Source organism: Syzygium oleosum, unplaced genomic scaffold (genome assembly GCF_021117445.2).
Source record: "Syzygium oleosum isolate NSW1041296 unplaced genomic scaffold, Sole_v2.1 Sole_v2.07, whole genome shotgun sequence".
Lineage (NCBI taxonomy): Eukaryota > Viridiplantae > Streptophyta > Magnoliopsida > Myrtales > Myrtaceae > Syzygium > Syzygium oleosum.
In genome coordinates, this window is record NW_026607491.1 from 1,745,092 (window position 1) to 1,764,304 (window position 19,213).

At 40.4% G+C, this 19,213-nt stretch overlaps 3 protein-coding genes and 1 non-coding gene across 4 annotated transcripts; 2 read left to right on the forward strand and 2 right to left on the reverse strand.

Moving 5' to 3' along the window:
* The first annotated feature begins 368 nt into the window (after nucleotides 1–368).
* On the forward strand, nucleotides 369–4,240 carry LOC115682223 (uncharacterized). Its single transcript, XM_030606379.2, has 3 exons — nucleotides 369–809; nucleotides 2,966–3,182; nucleotides 3,310–4,240. The coding sequence occupies exons 1-3, from the start codon at nucleotides 594–596 to the stop codon at nucleotides 3,807–3,809; spliced, it is 933 nt and encodes a 310-aa protein (XP_030462239.1). The 5' UTR covers nucleotides 369–593; the 3' UTR covers nucleotides 3,810–4,240.
* Nucleotides 4,241–7,972: 3,732 nt separating this feature from the next.
* On the reverse strand, nucleotides 7,973–9,280 carry LOC130138581 (uncharacterized). The gene is made up of 4 exons (XM_056312994.1): nucleotides 8,961–9,280; nucleotides 8,510–8,723; nucleotides 8,338–8,406; nucleotides 7,973–8,217 (listed from the first exon to the last, which is right to left on the reverse strand). Exons 1-4 carry the CDS (start codon nucleotides 9,278–9,280, stop codon nucleotides 7,984–7,986), a joined length of 837 nt encoding a protein of 278 aa, XP_056168969.1. The 3' UTR covers nucleotides 7,973–7,983.
* Nucleotides 9,281–13,847: 4,567 nt separating this feature from the next.
* On the forward strand, nucleotides 13,848–16,092 carry LOC115682206 (glucan endo-1,3-beta-glucosidase). The gene is made up of 4 exons (XM_056313423.1): nucleotides 13,848–14,356; nucleotides 14,733–15,311; nucleotides 15,574–15,889; nucleotides 16,019–16,092. Exons 1-4 carry the CDS (start codon nucleotides 13,907–13,909, stop codon nucleotides 16,042–16,044), a joined length of 1,371 nt encoding a protein of 456 aa, XP_056169398.1. The 5' UTR covers nucleotides 13,848–13,906; the 3' UTR covers nucleotides 16,045–16,092.
* A 1,075-nt stretch (nucleotides 16,093–17,167) lies between these two features.
* TRNAK-CUU (transfer RNA lysine (anticodon CUU)) lies at nucleotides 17,168–17,240 on the reverse strand. The gene has a single exon. It is a non-coding gene; the product is annotated as a tRNA-Lys (tRNA).
* Between the last annotated feature and the right edge of the window lie 1,973 nt (nucleotides 17,241–19,213).

A 19,213-nucleotide genomic window follows, 5' to 3' on the forward strand; every position in this document is an offset into this window, starting at 1 on the left:
AGGAAGAAGAAGAAGACAGAGACTCTCCATCTCTCTCTCTCTCTCTCTGTTTTTGATCGAGCTCAAAATCGAATTCGAATTCGAATTCGAATTCTTTCGGGACGAAATCGACGGAAGGTGGGATTCCCGGGGGGAAAAGGGTACTCGAGAATCGCCGGGTGTCGGTGTCGAAAGTTTCGCGTTGTTTTTCCTGAATTCGAGTTTCGGAATCTGTAATCGGAAATTTTCTCCTTGGGTCGCTCTCTTTTTTTTTTTTTGATCTCCGGTTCTCGAATTGAGCTCCCCGTAGCTGAATTGAGCTCCCCGTCCAATCGATCGGTTTCCCGGGGCTTTTCCCCACCGAGAATTCGCCCTTCGGCGTGGAATTTCTTGGTTTTTGGGGTCGGTTTTGATGGTCTCCGCGGTCGAATTGGGCTCCGCCGTGGCTGGGTTGGCGTGAGTTCGAATTCAATCGATTTGGGGTTCTTTAGGGTTTTGCGGGATCCGTTCGGAGCGTCGGTATGGGTTCGTCGGCGAGTTTCTGACGGTGGGTCGGGTGTCGGAGGGATACCGGAGCTTGGTTTTGGAATCGCCCTCGCGAGTCCGCGTACGTCATGGATTGCACGGTGTGCGCGCCGATGACGGAGAATCTCCTGTCGAGGAGAATCGGGGAGCTCGGGGGAGGCTTTAGCCACGAGAGCGAGCACGACCTGGCGGTGATGGTGGGCGAGTTCCTGGAGAACGGAGGGAGCGGCGGGGCCGAGTCGTGGTGCAGCAGCGACAGCGACTCGGGGCTCTGCGATCTCGCCCAGCTCGCCGAGAGCATCGCGGTAAGTTCTTGCTTCATCGTCCGTCGGCCTCCTTCGCGTTGGAGCGTTTGGGTTTGCCTTTATGCGCGCGCGATCGTGTTTATGTCTGCCGACGGGTAAAGTTTTCAATTTTTTTTTAAAGTTGATATAGAAAGCTCGGAAGGAATTTCAGCTTGTTAAGGCTAGGGGTTTTCTGCGGTTTAGTTTCTTCTGTAGCAATTAAGGAAAATAACAGAAAGAGGAAGACAGAAAGTGAAATCAGTTCGTGCGTAAAATTGCTGCGTCAAGCCGGGGTAATTTTGTCCAGAGACTATAGATAAAGCTGAACCCAATTGGTGGTTTTTTTGATGCACCTATATTTGGTAGAATTTTTCAATATTTGGAGGAATTACAGGTCAACTTTAGGTGTTAGGTTGATCGTGGGAAGAATATTTAAGCCCTGCTTCTCTTAATGGAAAGTAGGTAATTTGGTGTGGTTGTATCTACTGCTATCTTTCTATTATGGAATGAAGTTGATTTGGTGAAAGTTTATTCCCCGTGTTATTTGTCTGGGATGGTCCTTGGGGGAAAACTAGTGAGGCAATCATACTTTTCGAGCCCTTTAGGACTTGCCATTTTGTTGGGTGTCCTTACAATCGATGATGTGGAAAATGCTGGGATGCTAGAATATAGTGAATACAGAGGTTGTATGGTGTTGAATATTCGGCAGTTCGTTTTGGTCCCATGAGATGAATTATAAATTGTTTCCGCAGACAATTGTTTGATCTTGTAAGGACCTTAGGTCTCTTGGACAATGATATCATATTTCCGTGGATGGGATTTTTGCTAGTTTCCCTTAGGTAACTTGAATTAGATGATTTTGCTATCTGTCTCCGGTACTCCCCTGAGAAGTATAATCAATAATTCTGTTGCAGATTGTGAAGTGCGATTATAAGCTTACCTCTACCTTAAATAACTGTCATGTTACTGTCCAGCTTTGTGGGTATTGAGTCACAGTTGATTAATTAATGGGAGTTTTTATTTCTGTGGGTATTTAAAAAATTAGTTGTCAACCTTATTTTAACATGTTTTTGTGAGACTGCCTTTACCGGTGCTGTCCTAAATTGATTTACTGGAATGCATATTTAATTTATGGCCTGATGGTGCGTGGCTTGCTCGGTAGACATACCTTTTATTCGAAGGAGTGATTTGGCAACTAAAAAATGAAAAGTCATTACTATGGAAGTTAATAAATGAATAGAGATGACCGGACTGTTCTTTTTTATTCGATACTTATTAGATTGTGGACATGGAAACTGAATATTCCATACAAAAAACACAAAATTTCTCCTTTCATAGAAGTTTGGAGATGAATAATTTCTGTCATGAAATTATTGAGTGAGCAATTTGTCAGAGATAGGTGATATTAAGTTACCCGTTAAAGTCGTATCTTTCTCCTCGAGTGTCTCTAGTCAAAATGAAATGCTATTGGTAGCATGCACGGAAAGAGTGCGGATGAGGATGATCAATTCAGACCTGGACAGAATAATTCAAATCTACCAATTGATGGAAGAGGATCTGACTGCCAGAAAGTTGGCGTGGTATGATGTTGGGTTATTATGAATTTTGCAGATGGAATGAGTAGGATAGATGAAAAAGGAATCAGCTGTATCGGAGTTTGAGCTGACCATGGTGGAGTAGCTGATACTCTTAGGTGGTGTCATATTGGTTTAATTGGAAATAAAGCGTGTTAATAGCACTGTAGGTCATACACTGATTCATTGAAATATGAGTCAGCTTCGCCCGGAACTTGTGTGCATATCGAAGACCATCTTAATCATGTCCTTGAATAATCAAGAAAAATTTTGGTCCTTAGGGAATGAGAAGATCTAATTTTCCATTTGGATCAAAGTTCTTATTGTGAGACACAAAACTATTTCGCTAAGCTGAGATTGGGGAGGGCATATAAAATAGATTATCTTAGTCCATCTGAGAGTAAGGGGCGTGAGTAAGACTGGTTTGACTTGCAGGATGGATTTTTCCTTTCTTACTGTTTGATCTGTTGTTATTTTTGCTATCCGGTGTTTTCCTATACCATAAAAAGTCAAAAAGCTTTAGAGTTTTTTTTTTTTTGGTAAGGTAAAAAAAAAGCTTTAGAGTTGATTCTCACATTATGCGAATATGCCTTTTTGTCACAGTTCTCTAAGCGCAACTTGGATCAGTATGAGAGTGACTTGCAATCAGTGGTCCATTCTCTTGTGCTCTCCATCAATGAGATAGACCTTCAGTTTGTCAAGTCAGGACCGTGTACTGCTAGCTGCATTAGATTTTCTCTGGTTCAGCTTTTGAGACAATCGGGATATGATGCGGCAGTTTGTTCAGCAAGATGGCAGGGTGGCAGCAAGGTCCCTGGAGGTAGTTGATTGATCTTTATCTGCTCATCAATGCATATGCCAGTACATTATCTTTGCGTTGCCAACTGTTTTTTATATTTGGTACAACTGTTTCAGCATTTCCTTATGTAACACGATATATGATGCAGGGGATCATGAATACATTGACGTGGTTAATAATACCAGCTCTGGAAACTCTGATCGGTTGATCATAGACATCGACTTCCAGAGCCACTTTGAGATTGCTAGAGCTGTCGAGTCATACGACAGAATACTGAAGTTACTTCCCGTGATCTATGTGGGCTCTTTGAGCAGGCTCAGTCAGTTTCTCCAAGTAATGGCTGAAGCTGGTAAGTTTTCGCTGAAACAAAACTCGATGCCACTCCCTCCGTGGAGATCTCTTGCATATTTACAAGCGAAATGGTACTCGCCCTACCAGAGACAGTTCGATGCCGAGAAGCAGAGCGGCATCGGCAGGAGCTTGTTGGAGCACAAGCAGTGCAGTGGACATTTAAAGAGGTTGCAGTCTGCTCTAGTGTCTGAGATGGAGGCAGACCGGCAGCTGAAGCCCAAAAATGGCGACAGTAAGAAGAACCGGAGGATGAAGGTTGACCGGTGGAGGCACTCCCTGTTCAGGACAATGGCTTGACCGGGGACTTGGGTGGTTTTTTACACTTTGAGAGAGAATATATTGCGGCTTTTTCATTAATTTTTTTTCCCATATAGTAGAATAAGTGTGGACCAAAATGTCAAGATGGTTCATTCAAATATGGTGGGGCGTCATAGGCATCGCCATAATATAGAGAGACTGTTTCATTTTGAAGTGAGTCGGCAGCATAGTGCAATTTTCTTACCGTGGGAGAGAATCAGCAGTGCTCTGTGGAGTTCAAGGTTCTCACAGATGTTATGTCACCTTTTCTCTTCTCTTTTTTGTCTGTTTTGCCTACGTTATTGTTATCCCTTGCCTCTATATTTTGTGGGCATGGCAAAAATCTCGCGTGTTTTTTACGTACTGTTTGTGACATTTTGTTCTTTTCCATTTACGGAAAAAAAGATTAGCCGAGTAGCTTTACCTGCTAATTCTCTTTATGGTATAATATAGCCGCTAAGTTTTCTTCACTGGGGTGGAAATGAAGGAGCGTACAATCGAATTTCTTCTGTTTCGAATTCGCGATGACATTCACTAATCACGCCCGGTTCGTACACCATCTGATCCAAAAGATTGAATGTCGGTCGGATGTATCACATAAAATTCCTTGTCTCCATCTTCAGTTCACATGGAATTGTTTTAAGAAGCGAACTGTCAATTTTTTTTCGGTTGGATAGAAGCGAAGTGTCATTCACTGATCCCTACAGTGGCGATTTCCATTGACAGGGCTAATGCAATGCCAGATCTTGACGATACGAAGAAACGATGAATTCCGACGACGATTTGTCGACATCGGCTTAGGCCATGTCAACATCTTAAGGGTTCATTCCGATCACATACTGTCATGGTGTTGATGCCCTCTTCTGCTTGCTGTACCCCATTCCCATGGACCACAGCCAAGGAAATAGATGAGATTCCTTCCGTTCATTTGCTAACTCAACCTTCATTAAGTGGAGCAATGCTACATGAGCCGACTGAAATGGCCCGAAACTTAGACCGACTCGCGCATAATGACATCCTTGGGGAAGAGTATCAAGTTGGCCCTTCTGAACAGCACCTCATCCTTGTCATTTTTCCTTTGATAGATAAAAAGGCAGAGATGGGTAACTGGTGCTAGTAATCTCCTTTGGACATATTACCGTAAAAGGGTTTTACACCCGCCATGAAAGGTTCGGTTCGTGCCATATCTACTCCGCAATTCCCGTGATCCAAAGGTCCGAGATCAGTAAACTCTTCACAGCTGTTCCACCAAGATATTGGCAATTAAGAAATCTCTTCACACGAGTTATGTCGCAGCTAGGTAACATAAAACGAGTATTCAAATATTCGTTCACGATGTGAATCGAAGTTCTGATCTCGTGAAAATTGGACAATCCATTTATCACTAGACCAATCATGTGATTCGTGTTGAACAACAAGATTTTCGACAAGGGCTCGATGAGAATAATAAATAGCATATACAATGATTTTAATCACTTTTTTTAAAAAAATTTTAAGTTATATCGTAGAATTTCTTTTAGTAAGTATCTAGAAAAGAAAAAATAAATATAAATAAATAATTCGTATTTTTATCTTTGTTGTTCAGGAATAATTTGTGCTTTGATAGAATGTGTCACTTGTTTGAAAACATAGTCCTGTTTCTTTTTTCCAAATAAACATTTTGTTTTACTTTTACACTCCTATAAAAATTAGAAACACCATATATTTAAATTTATAACTTACGCATCAAAACCCTCGATTACTTATTTTTCATGGAAAAGAATTATTATCGTCCGACTTGATAACTTTGAAAATACAAGATCACTTGAAGGACACTAGATAAACATATTAGCAAACATGATTTGGACAAAATTACATCTACTACTGGACAGACTTTGTCGATTTTTGCGCTACGAGGAAAAAATTAAACTAAATGCAAAAAATATATTTACACGTTATTTTTTACACACAAAGGATCAACACGAATACAAACATCCCATTTTCATGTCAAAATCAAATTGTATTTCCTTACTGCTTTGTACCATGTCGATGATTGCTAACTACTTAACAAAATACAGTTTTTAATTGACTACCAAAAAAAGCAGAAGAAGAAATGCATGAAAGAGGGAGAAAAAAAAGGCAGAAGTTGGAGTAGGTGAACAAGGAGAGTAGATATGTAATTTTTTCTTCTCAAAGATCCATAATCTTCTGGGAGAGTTTCCATGTAACTATATGAGAATAAGGTCATGATGTAAAAATTGATTTAAAAGAGTAGATTGGGTGCAGGCACATTTAATTCTCTACACCATCAACTTAAAACGAAAAATCATATTTGCACTGTTCGAATTTTGACCCGCGTCTTACCTGATCCACAAGACCAATAAGATATTTATGCAAATAGGGAATTACACATTGATTTATGTGAGTTTTCACGCCATGAAAAAATATTCCAAATTGCTTGAAAAGTAAATAAGATAAGTCTCTACAGTTGACACTGAGTGGTTATATCATGCCCACATTAGCATTTAGTATATGAGCTTTTCAGGAGCTAAAAAGTCATACGAATATGTTGCTAGCTATGTGACAGACTTCAAATATACAGTGATAGTACACTTCACAATGGAAAATGAAGTATCATAGTCTAAAGAGCGAGGCAAAAGATTAGGTAAAATTAAGCGTAATCTTTAATAAAACTTCATGGCAACCTGATGAACAAGTCATCCTGTTTCCTGGGAATGATTTTGTAATCAAGAGTAGATTGTCACTTTCCAAAAAGTGACAGCACCGTTTTCTTCGCATTTCTCGTAATACATCGGAGTAACTATACTCTTATGTTTTAATAAACCTAGCCACATCATGTTTCCGAGTCTTGTAATTGTTGGTTTTCTTCTACAGCTAATAAGAGCCATTCTCGAGGGGCTTTGGGACCCCAAAGTCCCTTGAGCAAATGCAAATAGCGTTTGACAAATTTTTTTGGAGAACTATGAGGAAATGCAATTTGCATTTTCAATAGCCTTTAGCCCAAAGCAGGTCTGGATGTGTTTTGGAATGCTATATTTTTGTGCTATGCCTTGTGGGATGTTGAGATGGTATTATTGGATTACTGGTAGAGTAAATTTCATAACCATCATGATTATGAATTCACAGCATTTTCACAATACTAGGGAAGAATAATTGGATCAACGACATTTAGCTTCGTATAAGACAGAGCGTATGATATGATGGATCATCTAGTTTCTTTTTATTTGTTTTCTTGTGCATATCCCTGATTTTAATAGAACTCATTACAGATCATTTATATTAATAAACCTATTTCATGATTTAATTAATTGAAAGGTGGGGTCAAGATCCTATGATTTCCTTTTCTTTTAAATATCCAAAATCTCTAGAACGGGGTTTAGTAATAAATTTATTTTAAAAAAAATCTTATAGAATTTTTTTCAGCCTGTATATGAGATGGGCCGGCTACTTTTTTTTATAGTCGATCCATCGATAGCCATCTAGTGGTCGGAGAAGCACAAATGGACATGTTCATAATTGTTTCTAAAATTTATATTATCGGCGAATACTTTTAAAAAAAATTATTGCAGGGCAATTATTGGCTTCTTTGATTTGCCCAAACTTGATTGCCCTTCAAATATGGCAAAAATAAAATAAAATGAGGTGGTATGCATGGTATGCTTACGAGCCTTTCGTGGACGTAAATATAGTACATAATCCGACTCTATAATTAATGTCATATGTATAGTGAGTTATATTTGATTTCTATGGGATATGTTCATAATTAGTGTTAAATTATGTGAATTGGTCAAAATGGTAATAATGACCAGAAAGTTGCACTAAAAGCATTAAATCATTTAATTCTTGTGCAGTTATGTGAGTAGTTTTTTAATTAGTCAAATTGAATTTGGAGAGCTACAATTTCTTTCCCGTGAAGATGAGATAGAGTTTCTCAGGAGAACTTTGGGAAACTTTGTCGAAAACAATTTATTCATAAGATGCTTGCATAGGCGAACACCTTTGTCCTTTTTGGAGCAGACGAGGTTAGGCATGCAATTCTCTATGTTGTTTTGGACTTCAAATTGAATCTAGCGAATTAAGTACAAACATCCACATATATTAATATAACACAGTGAGGAAACAAAGTTTTCCCTCAAAAGTTTTCGCATCTATGCAGTACTTCATCCAAATAAAATTATTTTGCTTTTTTGCATTCGGGATTGACTTGACCTTCGTAATTGTTAAAGCTCAGCCAAGTAAAAGCGGAACCAGCGATTTTCGGAAGCCGATGAAAAAGCATATCCTTGGGAGTGGTCCTTAGCTCCCGACAAACTTGGTTGATGCTCTTGCCATTCTCCAAGTAGATGCAAGAATACGGCTTCTTGGTCTTCCCTCCAGCATGGCGCTCAAACTGGCAGGGGCTAATGTACTGCGCGGTTCAACATAGAAGACAAGTTAATTACCTTACAAATCCCCAACTCTTACTATCCTCTTCAACCCTACGGTTGAACAGAAAGAGACATAAATCGAAGTACAGTCAGTTGCTTACTTGAGAGTTGTTGCATTTGTTGCAGCTGCAAAGAATCTTTGACCCTTTTATGACACCATGAAGAATTATCTGTAGAACTCCATGTATCAAGTGTCGAATTAAGAACCAGAAAAATTAAGAAGAATACAGCATTAAAGAGACTGGGCAAATGACCATACGAGAAAGAACTTACATCACCGCTCCACGAAGTGTACTTTACTGGAGCCCCATCAAATACTCCGGTCGATAACAGACTCTGGTTAGATAACGGGTATATGTTAGGGCCAGGCTCACTAGCCGCGGCTAGCTTCTCTCTTGTGCAAGCTTTCTGTTTTTTTGCGTTACCTCCCAGATTCGAATTGCTCTCTGAAGCAAGATGAGCATTTGCCTCAACTGTGCCCACTTGACCAGTTGTGCCCGAAAATTGGGCAGAGTTCTGATTGTGTGTTATCGCCTCACCATTGGTTGTCCTCAACAATCTTCCGTCACTGACCTTTTTAAAAGAGTTACTTATCGGCGTATGCACGGCATTTTCTGAATCATGAACGTCATTGATTTTTGCCTTTAGGATTTCGTCAGGATTGTGAGAATTCGCTAGGGCATCACCTTGACATGAATCATTGAAATCCCTTCTTCCAGCGCTCATACCATCGGTACCAGGTGACACATTAGCCGTGTACAGAAATGGCGAAGGCCTCGCAGCAAGTCTGCCTTGAACTTGCCCCGGAATAGACGGACAATTGGAATCGGTACCAAGTGACACATTAGCTTTGTCCAATGGATAAACACTCCTTAGAAAAACATTTGGCCTGGTGATGGCTGCTTCAATTGCTTGTTTCTTGTTGCTCGACATTCCCAGATGAGTTACATTCGTTAACCACGGATAGGCACGCTTCGGATCATATGTTCTGGGAATATAATAGCTCGGTCCTGAATATTTGCTGCATCCGTTGTCCTTTGTCATTGGAAAGAGTTCACGCCCAAAGGTCTAGAAAATAAATGAATAATTTTATTGAGTTGAGATAGAAGACTAATTGACACATAGAATCTAAGTATCCTAAAAGTAAAAGACGTTAGTACTACAAGGGAAAAAAGTATACTTTCCCTAGCATAATGGAAAACATCAAGTGATGCATACGATGTAAATTGTGGCACTGTTATAAAGCCCTCCTTCAAGGGTAAGGGCAACTATAGCAATATGACGGAACAAAATAACGCTTATAGTAGTATAACTAAAGCGGAATGCCTACATAAACAAAGATACTTACAGTTTATGACAGTTAATATTCATATAGACCACGACAGCACAAAATCCACCAGCTATAGCATAACGACATGCCAATTTACAAGCTTTACACACACATGCATTGTGGTGATTAAGGACATAATGGAAAGACATTGTCCAAGCGATATCTTTGTTTTCTCTAGGACAGCTTACTGATTTTCTTTGGAGCATTCTGTTCTTTTTAATTGCACTGCGGGGCTTAATGTCAAAACGGAAAGCTCATTTTTTCTTCAAGAAATCCCTGTTGAAGAGTTTCATGAAAAACCTCCGTCTTCTTTCTAAACCATTGCCAAGATTATACGGGAGGATATGTGAATGTAAGAAGACCTACCAGTTTCTTACTTAACGCAGCATCAATGAGCTTCCATGTGAGTACGGATATGACTATTATCTATTAGATATCAGAAGAACTTCTCATTCTTAAAGCTCTCTGAAACACGAGGCACACTTCGGTTGAATTATCAAAGCATCTCGATGAAACCATTAATCAGATCCTCATTAAATATCTTATCTAGCTTATACGCGAGCACAGAAAAATTTAACATGAAAAAGGGGGAGAAACGTTCTTACCTCTCCAACACACGTTAAGCATCCTGACGAAACCGTTAATAAAATCCTCATTAAATATCTTATCCAGCTTACATGCGAGACACAAAACATAGGTACAAAGATGAGAAATGCCAAAAAGTCACACAAATTAACTAAATGCAATATCAGATTCATACCAGTCACTATTTCAGCATGACTTACCTTAAAGAATAGCATAAGAGAGTTGTAGAGTATTGGCCAAGTCCAGCAGAATACATTAGAATCCACTCTAAATTAAGAGGTAAGTGCATGACTTTTCAAGAAGAAGATATTTATGGCTTACGTGTTCCGCATTTATCAACTGCGAAATGATTTTAGGGAGTTTTAGTATACAAATCTGAATCATGATGAAACTCTGCTAGAGCTTGAGGATTTGAGTTTAGACAAGTATTCTCTCTATAATCTCAAACTTTTAAGATCAGGGACTTGGCCACTCTATGATTTATATGGCAGTAGTAGGTGATGTTAATGACCGAACCTTTTCCATCTAAATGGAGTGGGAAACACGGATCCATTGATGCGATTTAGATCTCTTTCAAAATATCATGTTTGGAAGTTTAGAAATTTCCCCATAAAAGTTAGTCTTCTAATAAGGATCAAGTGTTTGGCAACATCCTTTTTCATGTCAAGGGTAGACGAAGGAGGATTAGAAACATCTGAGGGAACAATTCGACCAATTCTCATTGTGAGAGGAACAGAAATAGGGGAAGTTTTCAGAAGTTAGATATCTAGCAGGCTTGGCTCTCATCACGAGCTTCCATACGGTGTCTGTTCAAGTCAGCTAGATGCGCGAACTATATCAGAGGGAGGCAGAAAATTGGCATTTTTTGTACTTTAAGATACGAAAACAAGCCAGAGAAAGATCTATATGTACTTGTTTATTATTGTGTTCAAGCCATGATCTTATCTTTCTGGACATATAACTGAAGATAAAGGAGCTGAAGAAAGTCTCATGGGCTTTAAACAGGAATGTAAGATTTAGTTTGGCAACGGAAAAAGTGTTAGGCACCTCTTCCAATCCAAAAATATAGGAAAGTAATTGTCCGCGATCCTAGATGATCTTCTTAACACATTTCCAACTTGGTTCGAAATGCCGTTTCCACCCCTCTAGTCAAGTTATGAGATAATCCCAGAAAGTTAAACTTTAAGTAAGTTTGAAATGAAACCGACAACATTAATTACAACCCTACGGATGGAATTACTCAGAGACGGTGTGGGTGTGTCATGCAACGCAACGACATTATGGTATTTTTAAGTGTCACAAGACAATTAAAATGTTCCATTTCAGCATATATATATATATCAGATAACTAGACTGCGTATCATTAGCCCACTACTTCAAAATCTTTATTAAGTAAACATAGCCACGATAAAGTAGTTGAGCCAGAAGCGAAAAATGTAGATTAATAGCATGAAACCTAGATCTACACTGCAAACTATTAGGGCCAAAAATTCATAGAAGTAAAACAACAGAATTGGACAGAAAATTCGAAAGATTAAAGCTTCACCGGGAGTTCAAAGACCACTAACATTTTTCTTGTCTGGAAGACTTGCGAGCAAATGCGACGTCTCTGTTTTATTACCTCGAGCTCGAAGTACACTGCGTGAACCGCCAAAAGATCAAATTTTTACTGTTATTTATGAAATTTTAAACAGAATTCGCAGATTTACTCCATGAAAAAGAACAACCGCTAGCCTACCACACAAAAACCTGTGCACCCATGTACAAAGGTTAAATCTGTCGATCAAACAAACTTGCAATGAGTGATCTATAGAGAGAGGCATGTTGTAGTGACATACAAAGACCAAGCTGAAGACGATCATAGTGAATTTCGAAGCTTTTAGAGGTGCGGTCATGCACATTTGAGCCATCCTTCAAATATTTCTCACTTTTTCAAAGGAAAATGAAAAAAAAAAAAAACCAACAGCAATTAAAATGGTACAGTCCATAGATTGAATAAGTACCTTGGTTGGAAATGGACCAGAGTTGTCGCCGCCGGCACGATCTGCTCCTTGCCGGAGAGATTAGGATGATTGTATTTCTTTTGGACGAGGAAGATCTATGTGAAAGAAGATGAGCAAGATGTAGGTGAAAGAAAGATTAAAAATTTGACCTTTGAGACTCTTAAATTACTAATGGCTAGAGTTTAAGAGTTATTTCCTTACCATTAATGCCATTTCCATTCTTGACGTCCTTAGCTCGGTAATGCGTGGATAATTATGTGAGCCCACCCTCCCCAGTCGTGAACCAAATTACATACCAAATGTGCATATTGTGAGGTGTGGCTCAAAACTCTTTGAGATGGTATTATTGATTAGTGGTAGAGTAAATTTCAAAACAAATTATCATTATGAATTGCAAATAACGCATTTTCATAACACAAGTGAAGAAAAATTGGATCAATGGCATTTAGCGTCGTATAAAATAAAGCCTATGATATGATGGGTCAACATGTTTTTATTTTATTTTATTATTATTGTGTTTTGTTGTGCATACCTTTCTATTCAAATAGAAGTCGTTGAAGTTTAGTTAGATTGATAAACATATTTTATGGTTTGATTTATTAACAAGTGGAGTCAGTATCCTATGGATTCTTTTCCTTTTATATATCTAAAGTCTCTAAAATGAGTTTCAGTAATTAATTTCTTTCAAAGCAATTATTATATGTACAATTTAGTCGGGCCTTATATGCGATCGGCAAGTTGCTTCCTATATAGCCGTTCCATCGATAGAGTTCACACGTATTTCTTGCTGAGTTATACTTGTGCCATGGACTTAATATGGCTATTCTAGTGGTCCGAGGAGCACAAATGAACATGTTCATAATTGTTACCGTAATTCCCATTATTGGTAAATTATTTTCCAAAAATAATTATTGCAGGGAAATTATTAATTCCCTCGATAAGGCCAAAATTGATTGCCCTCCAAATATGGCAAAAAAACAAAATGAGGGGGCATGAATGGCATGCTTACATGTCGATATAGAATATAATCCAACCGTATAATTAATGTCATATGTACATGCGAGTTATATATAATTTCTACCAGATATGTTCCTAATTAGACTTGATTATGAGAAGTGTACAAATGGTAATAATGATCGGAGGAAGCGGCACTAGAAACATAATATCATTGAATTCCTCGTACATTTAGGTGAGTAATTTTTTGGTCAAGTTGAATTTGGAGTTCTATGATTTATTTCCCTTGAAGACGAGACGCCAGCCTCACTTGAGGTCACCAGACCCAAGGCGACCATCGCCTTGGGTAGCGCGACCCTTTGGCGACCTCAGGCGAGGCTGGTCGGCGTCTAATTTAGCTCGCCAGTGACATGCGTGTAGTTTTTACCAAATAGCATGTATATCAAAATTGCTTTTCGATATGTTTTTAAAATATATTTTACCAAACACTACTCGCATTTTGGAAAATCGCATTGGCCAAAATAACTTTACATTTTCCCCGAGATATTCCTTCGAAGTCAAACCAAACGCACCCTCGAGTATCTAATTTCATGTTCGACCAATCAAATTTGAGTACCGTCCGACACTTTCAAAACGAGAAGAAAAAGGAAAACAAAATCCCACCAACCAATAATTAGCCGCTTTGACCCACTTTGACCAACCACCAATGTCTCCCCACCGTCCTTTGGCACTCTATATGTACACCGCAATCCCATCTCTCCTCTCTTCGGCAACCCCAACCCCAAAACGCATCCAATCATGGCCACCCACCACCACCTCCTCCTCCTAACCGCCACCCTCCTCCACCTCCTTGCCGCCGCCACTGCCATCGGCGTCAACTACGGCACCCTCGGCGACAACCTCCCGCCCCCCGCCCAGGTGGCCAACTTCATCAGGACCCAGACGATCATCGACCGGGTCAAGATCTTCGACACCAACCCGGACATCCTGCGCGCCTTCGCCAACACCGGGATCGCCGTGACCGTCACCGCCGTGAACGGCGACATCCCGGCCCTCACCCAGCTCGCCTTTGCCCGCCAATGGGTCGCCATAAACATCGCCCCGTTCTATCCTCAGACCCGTATCATCCGCGTCCTCGTCGGGAATGAGATCATCCACAGCGGGGATAAGCGCCTCATCGTCAACCTCCTTCCCGCCATGAAGACCCTCCACAATGCTCTTGTTCTTGCCGGTTTCAGGGGCATCCAGGTTGGAGATTCTCTCACATCTTTGTGGACAGAATTTTCTTATTTTTCCAGACATTATAGTTTCGCATGCAACGTTAGGATCTAGCCTCAAGTAAATATTGAAATCAATTCATAGCAAGAGCACATGCGGCCGAATCTTACTATTGCATGTGGAGATCATCTTTTCTGCGCGCGTGGAGAGAATAAACACATGGAACGTAATATTTAACAGAATTTGATATGATCAAATTCAGAATGACAATACAGGATCAGCAAGGTGACCAATAGATCATGATTTTCCGCAAGAGACAATTCAAAGAAGTTCAACTGAACAGCCAGATCCATCTAATATGCAGCAGACGACGCTAGCTAATGTCTTGTATTTGTTCTCTGATCAGGTGTCAACCCCCCACTCCCTCGGTATCCTCGAGTTGTCCGAGCCACCGAGCATAGGAAGGTTCAGGCGCGGGTACACCCGGATCCTCGTGCCGATGCTCAAGTTCCTCCGAGATACCAAATCGCCCTTCCTGGTCAATCCCTACCCTTACTTCGGCTACTCCCCTCGGAAGGCGAACTACGCCCTCTTTAAGCCTAACCGAGGCATCTACGACAAGTTCACCCGCATCACCTACACCAACATGTTTGACGGCATGCTTGACGCTGTCCACTCAGCGATGAAGGCTGCGGGCTATGGCGACGTGCCGATCGTCGCGGCGGAGACCGGGTGGCCCTCCCTTGGCGGCCCCGGTGAGCCTGCCCCAACCCTGGCGAACGCCTTCTCTTACAATGGGAACCTGTTGAGGCACACTGCGTCGCGCCGGGGGACACCCCTGATGCCGAACCGCCGGATAGAGACGTACATCTTCGCCTTGTTCAACGAGAACCAAAAACCGGGCCCAATCGCTGAGAGGAACTTTGGGTTGTTCAGGCCAGACTTCTCGCCGGTCTACAACATCGGAATCTTGCGCAGTGAAAGGGTACGTCGAATGTTACAATTGCATGTTATTGTCATAGGTTTATCGAAGTCTTCAAATCTTAAATTACGCTTTCGTCTAATAATTTCGGACTTTTTAAACAACCGAGAGAGGTTAGCAATGAATAGAGTCACAGCATGCAACTGATATAACATGTCAGAACTTGCAAATTGCTTGTTACTTGGAAAACGTGAATAAACCTTATTAGAAAAACCATCTACCATTATTAGGGCAATTCTAATGTCCAAAAACTTATTCAATACAGCAACAACGCGGGGCGAGAGGCAGGTCCAGGAGGCCCGGGGGAAGGCGAGGGAGGAATGCCCGCCGTGGGGGTGGCGGCAAGCGGTGGTGCGTGCCGAAGCAAGGCGTGAGCGATCAGGCGTTGCAGGCCAACATAGACTACGTGTGCAGCGTCGGCGTCGACTGTCGGCCCATTCAGGCCGGTGGGCCGTGCTTCGAGCCCAATAACGTCAGGGCCCACGCTTCTTACATCATGAACTCTTTCTACCAGACCAAGGGCCGCCAGCCGTACGACTGCGATTTCTCCGGCTCCGGCGTGTTGACCACCGTCAACCCAAGTGAGTGCCCCTATCATTCTCCATCTTTCATTAACTACATAAAGAATATAAAAAGGAATATGGCTGAAAACAGAAGAAGCGAACAAGAATACTTGACACTCATCACCATTTTGGGCTCTCTCTACACAGGTCGTGGTACGTGCACATACATATGAGAAATCGGAAGTGTAGAGACGGCGGCACGACCTACTGGAAACTGCGAAGACTGTCTCGCTAACATTGTAATGCCAAAGAACTAATTGAGTTATAACACAGATAAAAGGAGCAAGTCGTCTGTAGAATAAAGCTTTTCACTCAGTTTGAACACACCTAAACATGCCTCAAGTAACTTTACTAATACATGAAAAGACATTCTTAAACATATCACTTAAAGTTCTTTAAAGTTTATTTATATCGAAGTGTCTGATTCACTTAAGTGTGGTTTGGATGCGCCAAATCTTGTATTCGGCTCACAATGCCTTCCGCTTAGAGGGACCTTGAGGGTAACGCCTGTCAGATGAAGCCTTACCCCATCTCCATTCGAGGGGTGACTTGTGTGCATTCGTAGGAAATGATTGAGATCAAAATTGGAATACCCGGCGCTATTTAAAAGTTCTTAAACAAGTTATTACATGTGCTGTATTACTTAACTTTGGACAAGTAATGTTTGGATTTCTAATTTCTACGTAGTATGATCAATAAGCATGTTATATTTGGTTGAAAATATATAATAGATTTCATTTGAATGGTACGATTATGAGATAAAAATATTAATGAGAAAGAGAGGGGGAGGGGGCGTTTTGATTTTGCTCTTTTTTAAAAATAAAAATAAAAATTAGAGTTTCCTTTGTAGTTGGGTGTTTGAAATGCAGTGGGAGCATTTTGAATAAAGGTGGCAATTTCGTAAACAGATGTACAATGCTAAATGTAATTTATCGTCTACCTAAAGTGGTTTTGTTACGAAAGATGAACTTGATTTTGGAATTTTCCCTATGTTATATGGTATTCCATCAACGATGATAACAAGTATGATTGCCCTCCTACTACTTCGAGGGTTTGCGTGCACATTTGGGTTTCTCAATTTTCTTCTTGCCTATCGATAGATTTTGGATCGTGGAACAACCCGGACTACTAATCTCATGAATAGAATAAGAAGCCAAACTAAAGTCGGGTGTTGAGCCAAACCCGAGATTGCTTAACTTTAGTATCGTAGAAAATCAGAAGCATACGATGCGCCTAATTAATTCACATGTACATAAGCTAAAAAAATGGAGAGGAAAAGGGCAAAACTGGAAAAGACGCCCACCGTGGGGCTCGAACCCACGACCACAAGGTTAAGAGCCTTGCGCTCTACCGACTGAGCTAGACGGGCTTTTTGATTTTATTTTTGGATTTATTTTATTTAAAATTACATTTTAATTCGCAAAGATATCTATGTCAGTCATACACGGCGAGGAGATTATATTGTGCGGGATACGGACAGAAAAATACGGTCATTTTCCTTAAAAGCACGTAAAAAAAAGTTCGAGGTTACTATAATAGATTCGTTTAACGAGGCCATCTTGTATTTACATTAAAAACATTAGTAACAAGAAAAGCTTAAATATTAGTGTAGGAATATTTAAACCATAAGATTTAATATAATAATTTGTATCTAATAACTGTTTGTTTGTTACCGATTCATGCTATCTAATGGGAAATCACGAGGATATTATAGTTAGTTATGCCGTCTAATCGTATTTTGGGCATATAAATGATTCTTGACACGTTACATCATTAATTAAGATGCGAAATAAATTCATAATGGAAGTACTCTTAGCTGAGGATAATATGACGTGTGTTTTATACATGTATAACTTGGTTCATTCTCATTCTCCAAAAATTTAACTAATGTGCGGAAGACGGATGTGATTCTCCTAATCTTGTATGTACGTGTAAAGGTACATGCATGTATTTTCCTAATACTTGTGAATAGTTTCTCCTTATAATTAATTGGACCGACAATTTTTTGGAAATTATCCCTATAGGACTTTGATAATAACAGAACTTAATTCAAGTTTGAGTCCATTTAAGCGTGCAGAGATTCGTATTTAAACCATGCACAAGCTAGTAATGACTTCATTTACGCGTGCAGAGATTCATATTTAAATCATTTACAAGCTACTAGCTTATGCAAGTACGTATTATTCAATGGCTAAAAAACTACAAGGGTGTAGAACCAAACTAATTTCTGCAAAATATACGTGGACTTTCCAAAAATATATTTGCCAACTGTTGGAGTTCCTAAATTTAAGACCTAGCTTATAGCAATAAAGTATAATATTCCAAAATTATTCATGCAAAAAAATCACGGACTAATTTGCTCAGGATATCGGTGAGATGGCGTGATCAAGACTTGCAATTGAGAGAGCACTCGCAGCCCAAATTGAAGTAGGGTTTTGCGAGTGTTTTTCAAAGAACTTTGCGAGATTTATTTTAAAGAAGATTAGATGGACATAACGGCCACAAGACTCAATTGCAATGTTCAAATTTGAACCCTTGTAATTAGGGGTGTCAATGGGTCGGGTCGGGTCGGGTTTTCATGATACCTGACCCTACCCAAATATTGGACATATGTGTTCGACCCGACCCGAGACAAGACCCGAACAAGATAAAGCTACACGATTGGGCCGGGTCATATCGGGTCGGGTCGGGGCGGGTTTTGTGTTTCAAACAATGAATTCAGAACCCTGTTCTCATCAGGATGCCAACACTCAACTCCAGTGAATCGACATATGAAGCCTTTAGTGGTGTTCTCGAAATTCCACGTATAGTTCAAGTAATTCAGGGGATCCTGAACCGACGCTTTTATCCTCTTCAAGCAGTTAATATCGATCACGACGCAGCCGATCACGCAACAACTAAGCAAGACCCAGAGAAATACCGCCGCTCCAAGTCTCAAAACTCGATTCTGCAGCTCCATCCCCCGCGAAGAAGCCTTTCGAATTCCACAAACGGACACCTCCTCAATTCGCTACTGCCACATGCTGAAATGGCTCGATTTCGGACACTCCTCCCACTACGAACGCAGCCCAATTAATAAAAAAAAAAAGAACCAAGAAACCAAATCAAGAGAAGCAGAATATCCAACCTAGATGCATCGTTTTCTCAAACAAAAGCACCTAACAGGAGACAAATCTCAACCATCGGAAGAGCCGCAAAACCAATCAGCAAAACCAACCATCGGAACAGAAGACCTCCCGGGGACGACTCAAACCAAAGACCCACGACCCAAAAGTCGCCGACCGCACGCGAATTCCATCAGTTCAAAACACAAAAGACGAAAGAAGCAGTGGGGGACGGGGG

What these genes read in the sequence shown, in the direction of transcription:
- LOC115682223 (XM_030606379.2), top strand. Translation starts at nt 594, where the DNA reads ATGGATTGCACGGTGTGCGCGCCGATGACGGAGAATCTCCTGTCGAGG. An exon ending in AGCTCGCCGAGAGCATCGCG is followed by an intron (nt 810 to 2,965) that starts GTAAGTTCTTGC and finishes TTTTTGTCACAG; the next exon opens with TTCTCTAAGCGCAACTTGGA. An exon ending in TGGCAGCAAGGTCCCTGGAG is followed by an intron (nt 3,183 to 3,309) that starts GTAGTTGATTGA and finishes TATATGATGCAG; the next exon opens with GGGATCATGAATACATTGAC.
- LOC130138581 (XM_056312994.1), bottom strand. Translation starts at nt 9,280, where the DNA reads ATGACAAAGGACAACGGATGCAGCAAATATTCAGGACCGAGCTATTAT. An exon ending in TCACCTGGTACCGATGGTAT is followed by an intron (nt 8,724 to 8,960) that starts GAGCGCTGGAAG and finishes GGGCACAACTGG; the next exon opens with TCAAGTGGGCACAGTTGAGG. An exon ending in ACAAATGCAACAACTCTCAA is followed by an intron (nt 8,218 to 8,337) that starts GTAAGCAACTGA and finishes TGAACCGCGCAG; the next exon opens with TACATTAGCCCCTGCCAGTT.
- LOC115682206 (XM_056313423.1), top strand. Translation starts at nt 13,907, where the DNA reads ATGGCCACCCACCACCACCTCCTCCTCCTAACCGCCACCCTCCTCCAC. An exon ending in CCGGTTTCAGGGGCATCCAG is followed by an intron (nt 14,357 to 14,732) that starts GTTGGAGATTCT and finishes TTCTCTGATCAG; the next exon opens with GTGTCAACCCCCCACTCCCT. An exon ending in GTTGACCACCGTCAACCCAA is followed by an intron (nt 15,890 to 16,018) that starts GTGAGTGCCCCT and finishes CTCTCTACACAG; the next exon opens with GTCGTGGTACGTGCACATAC.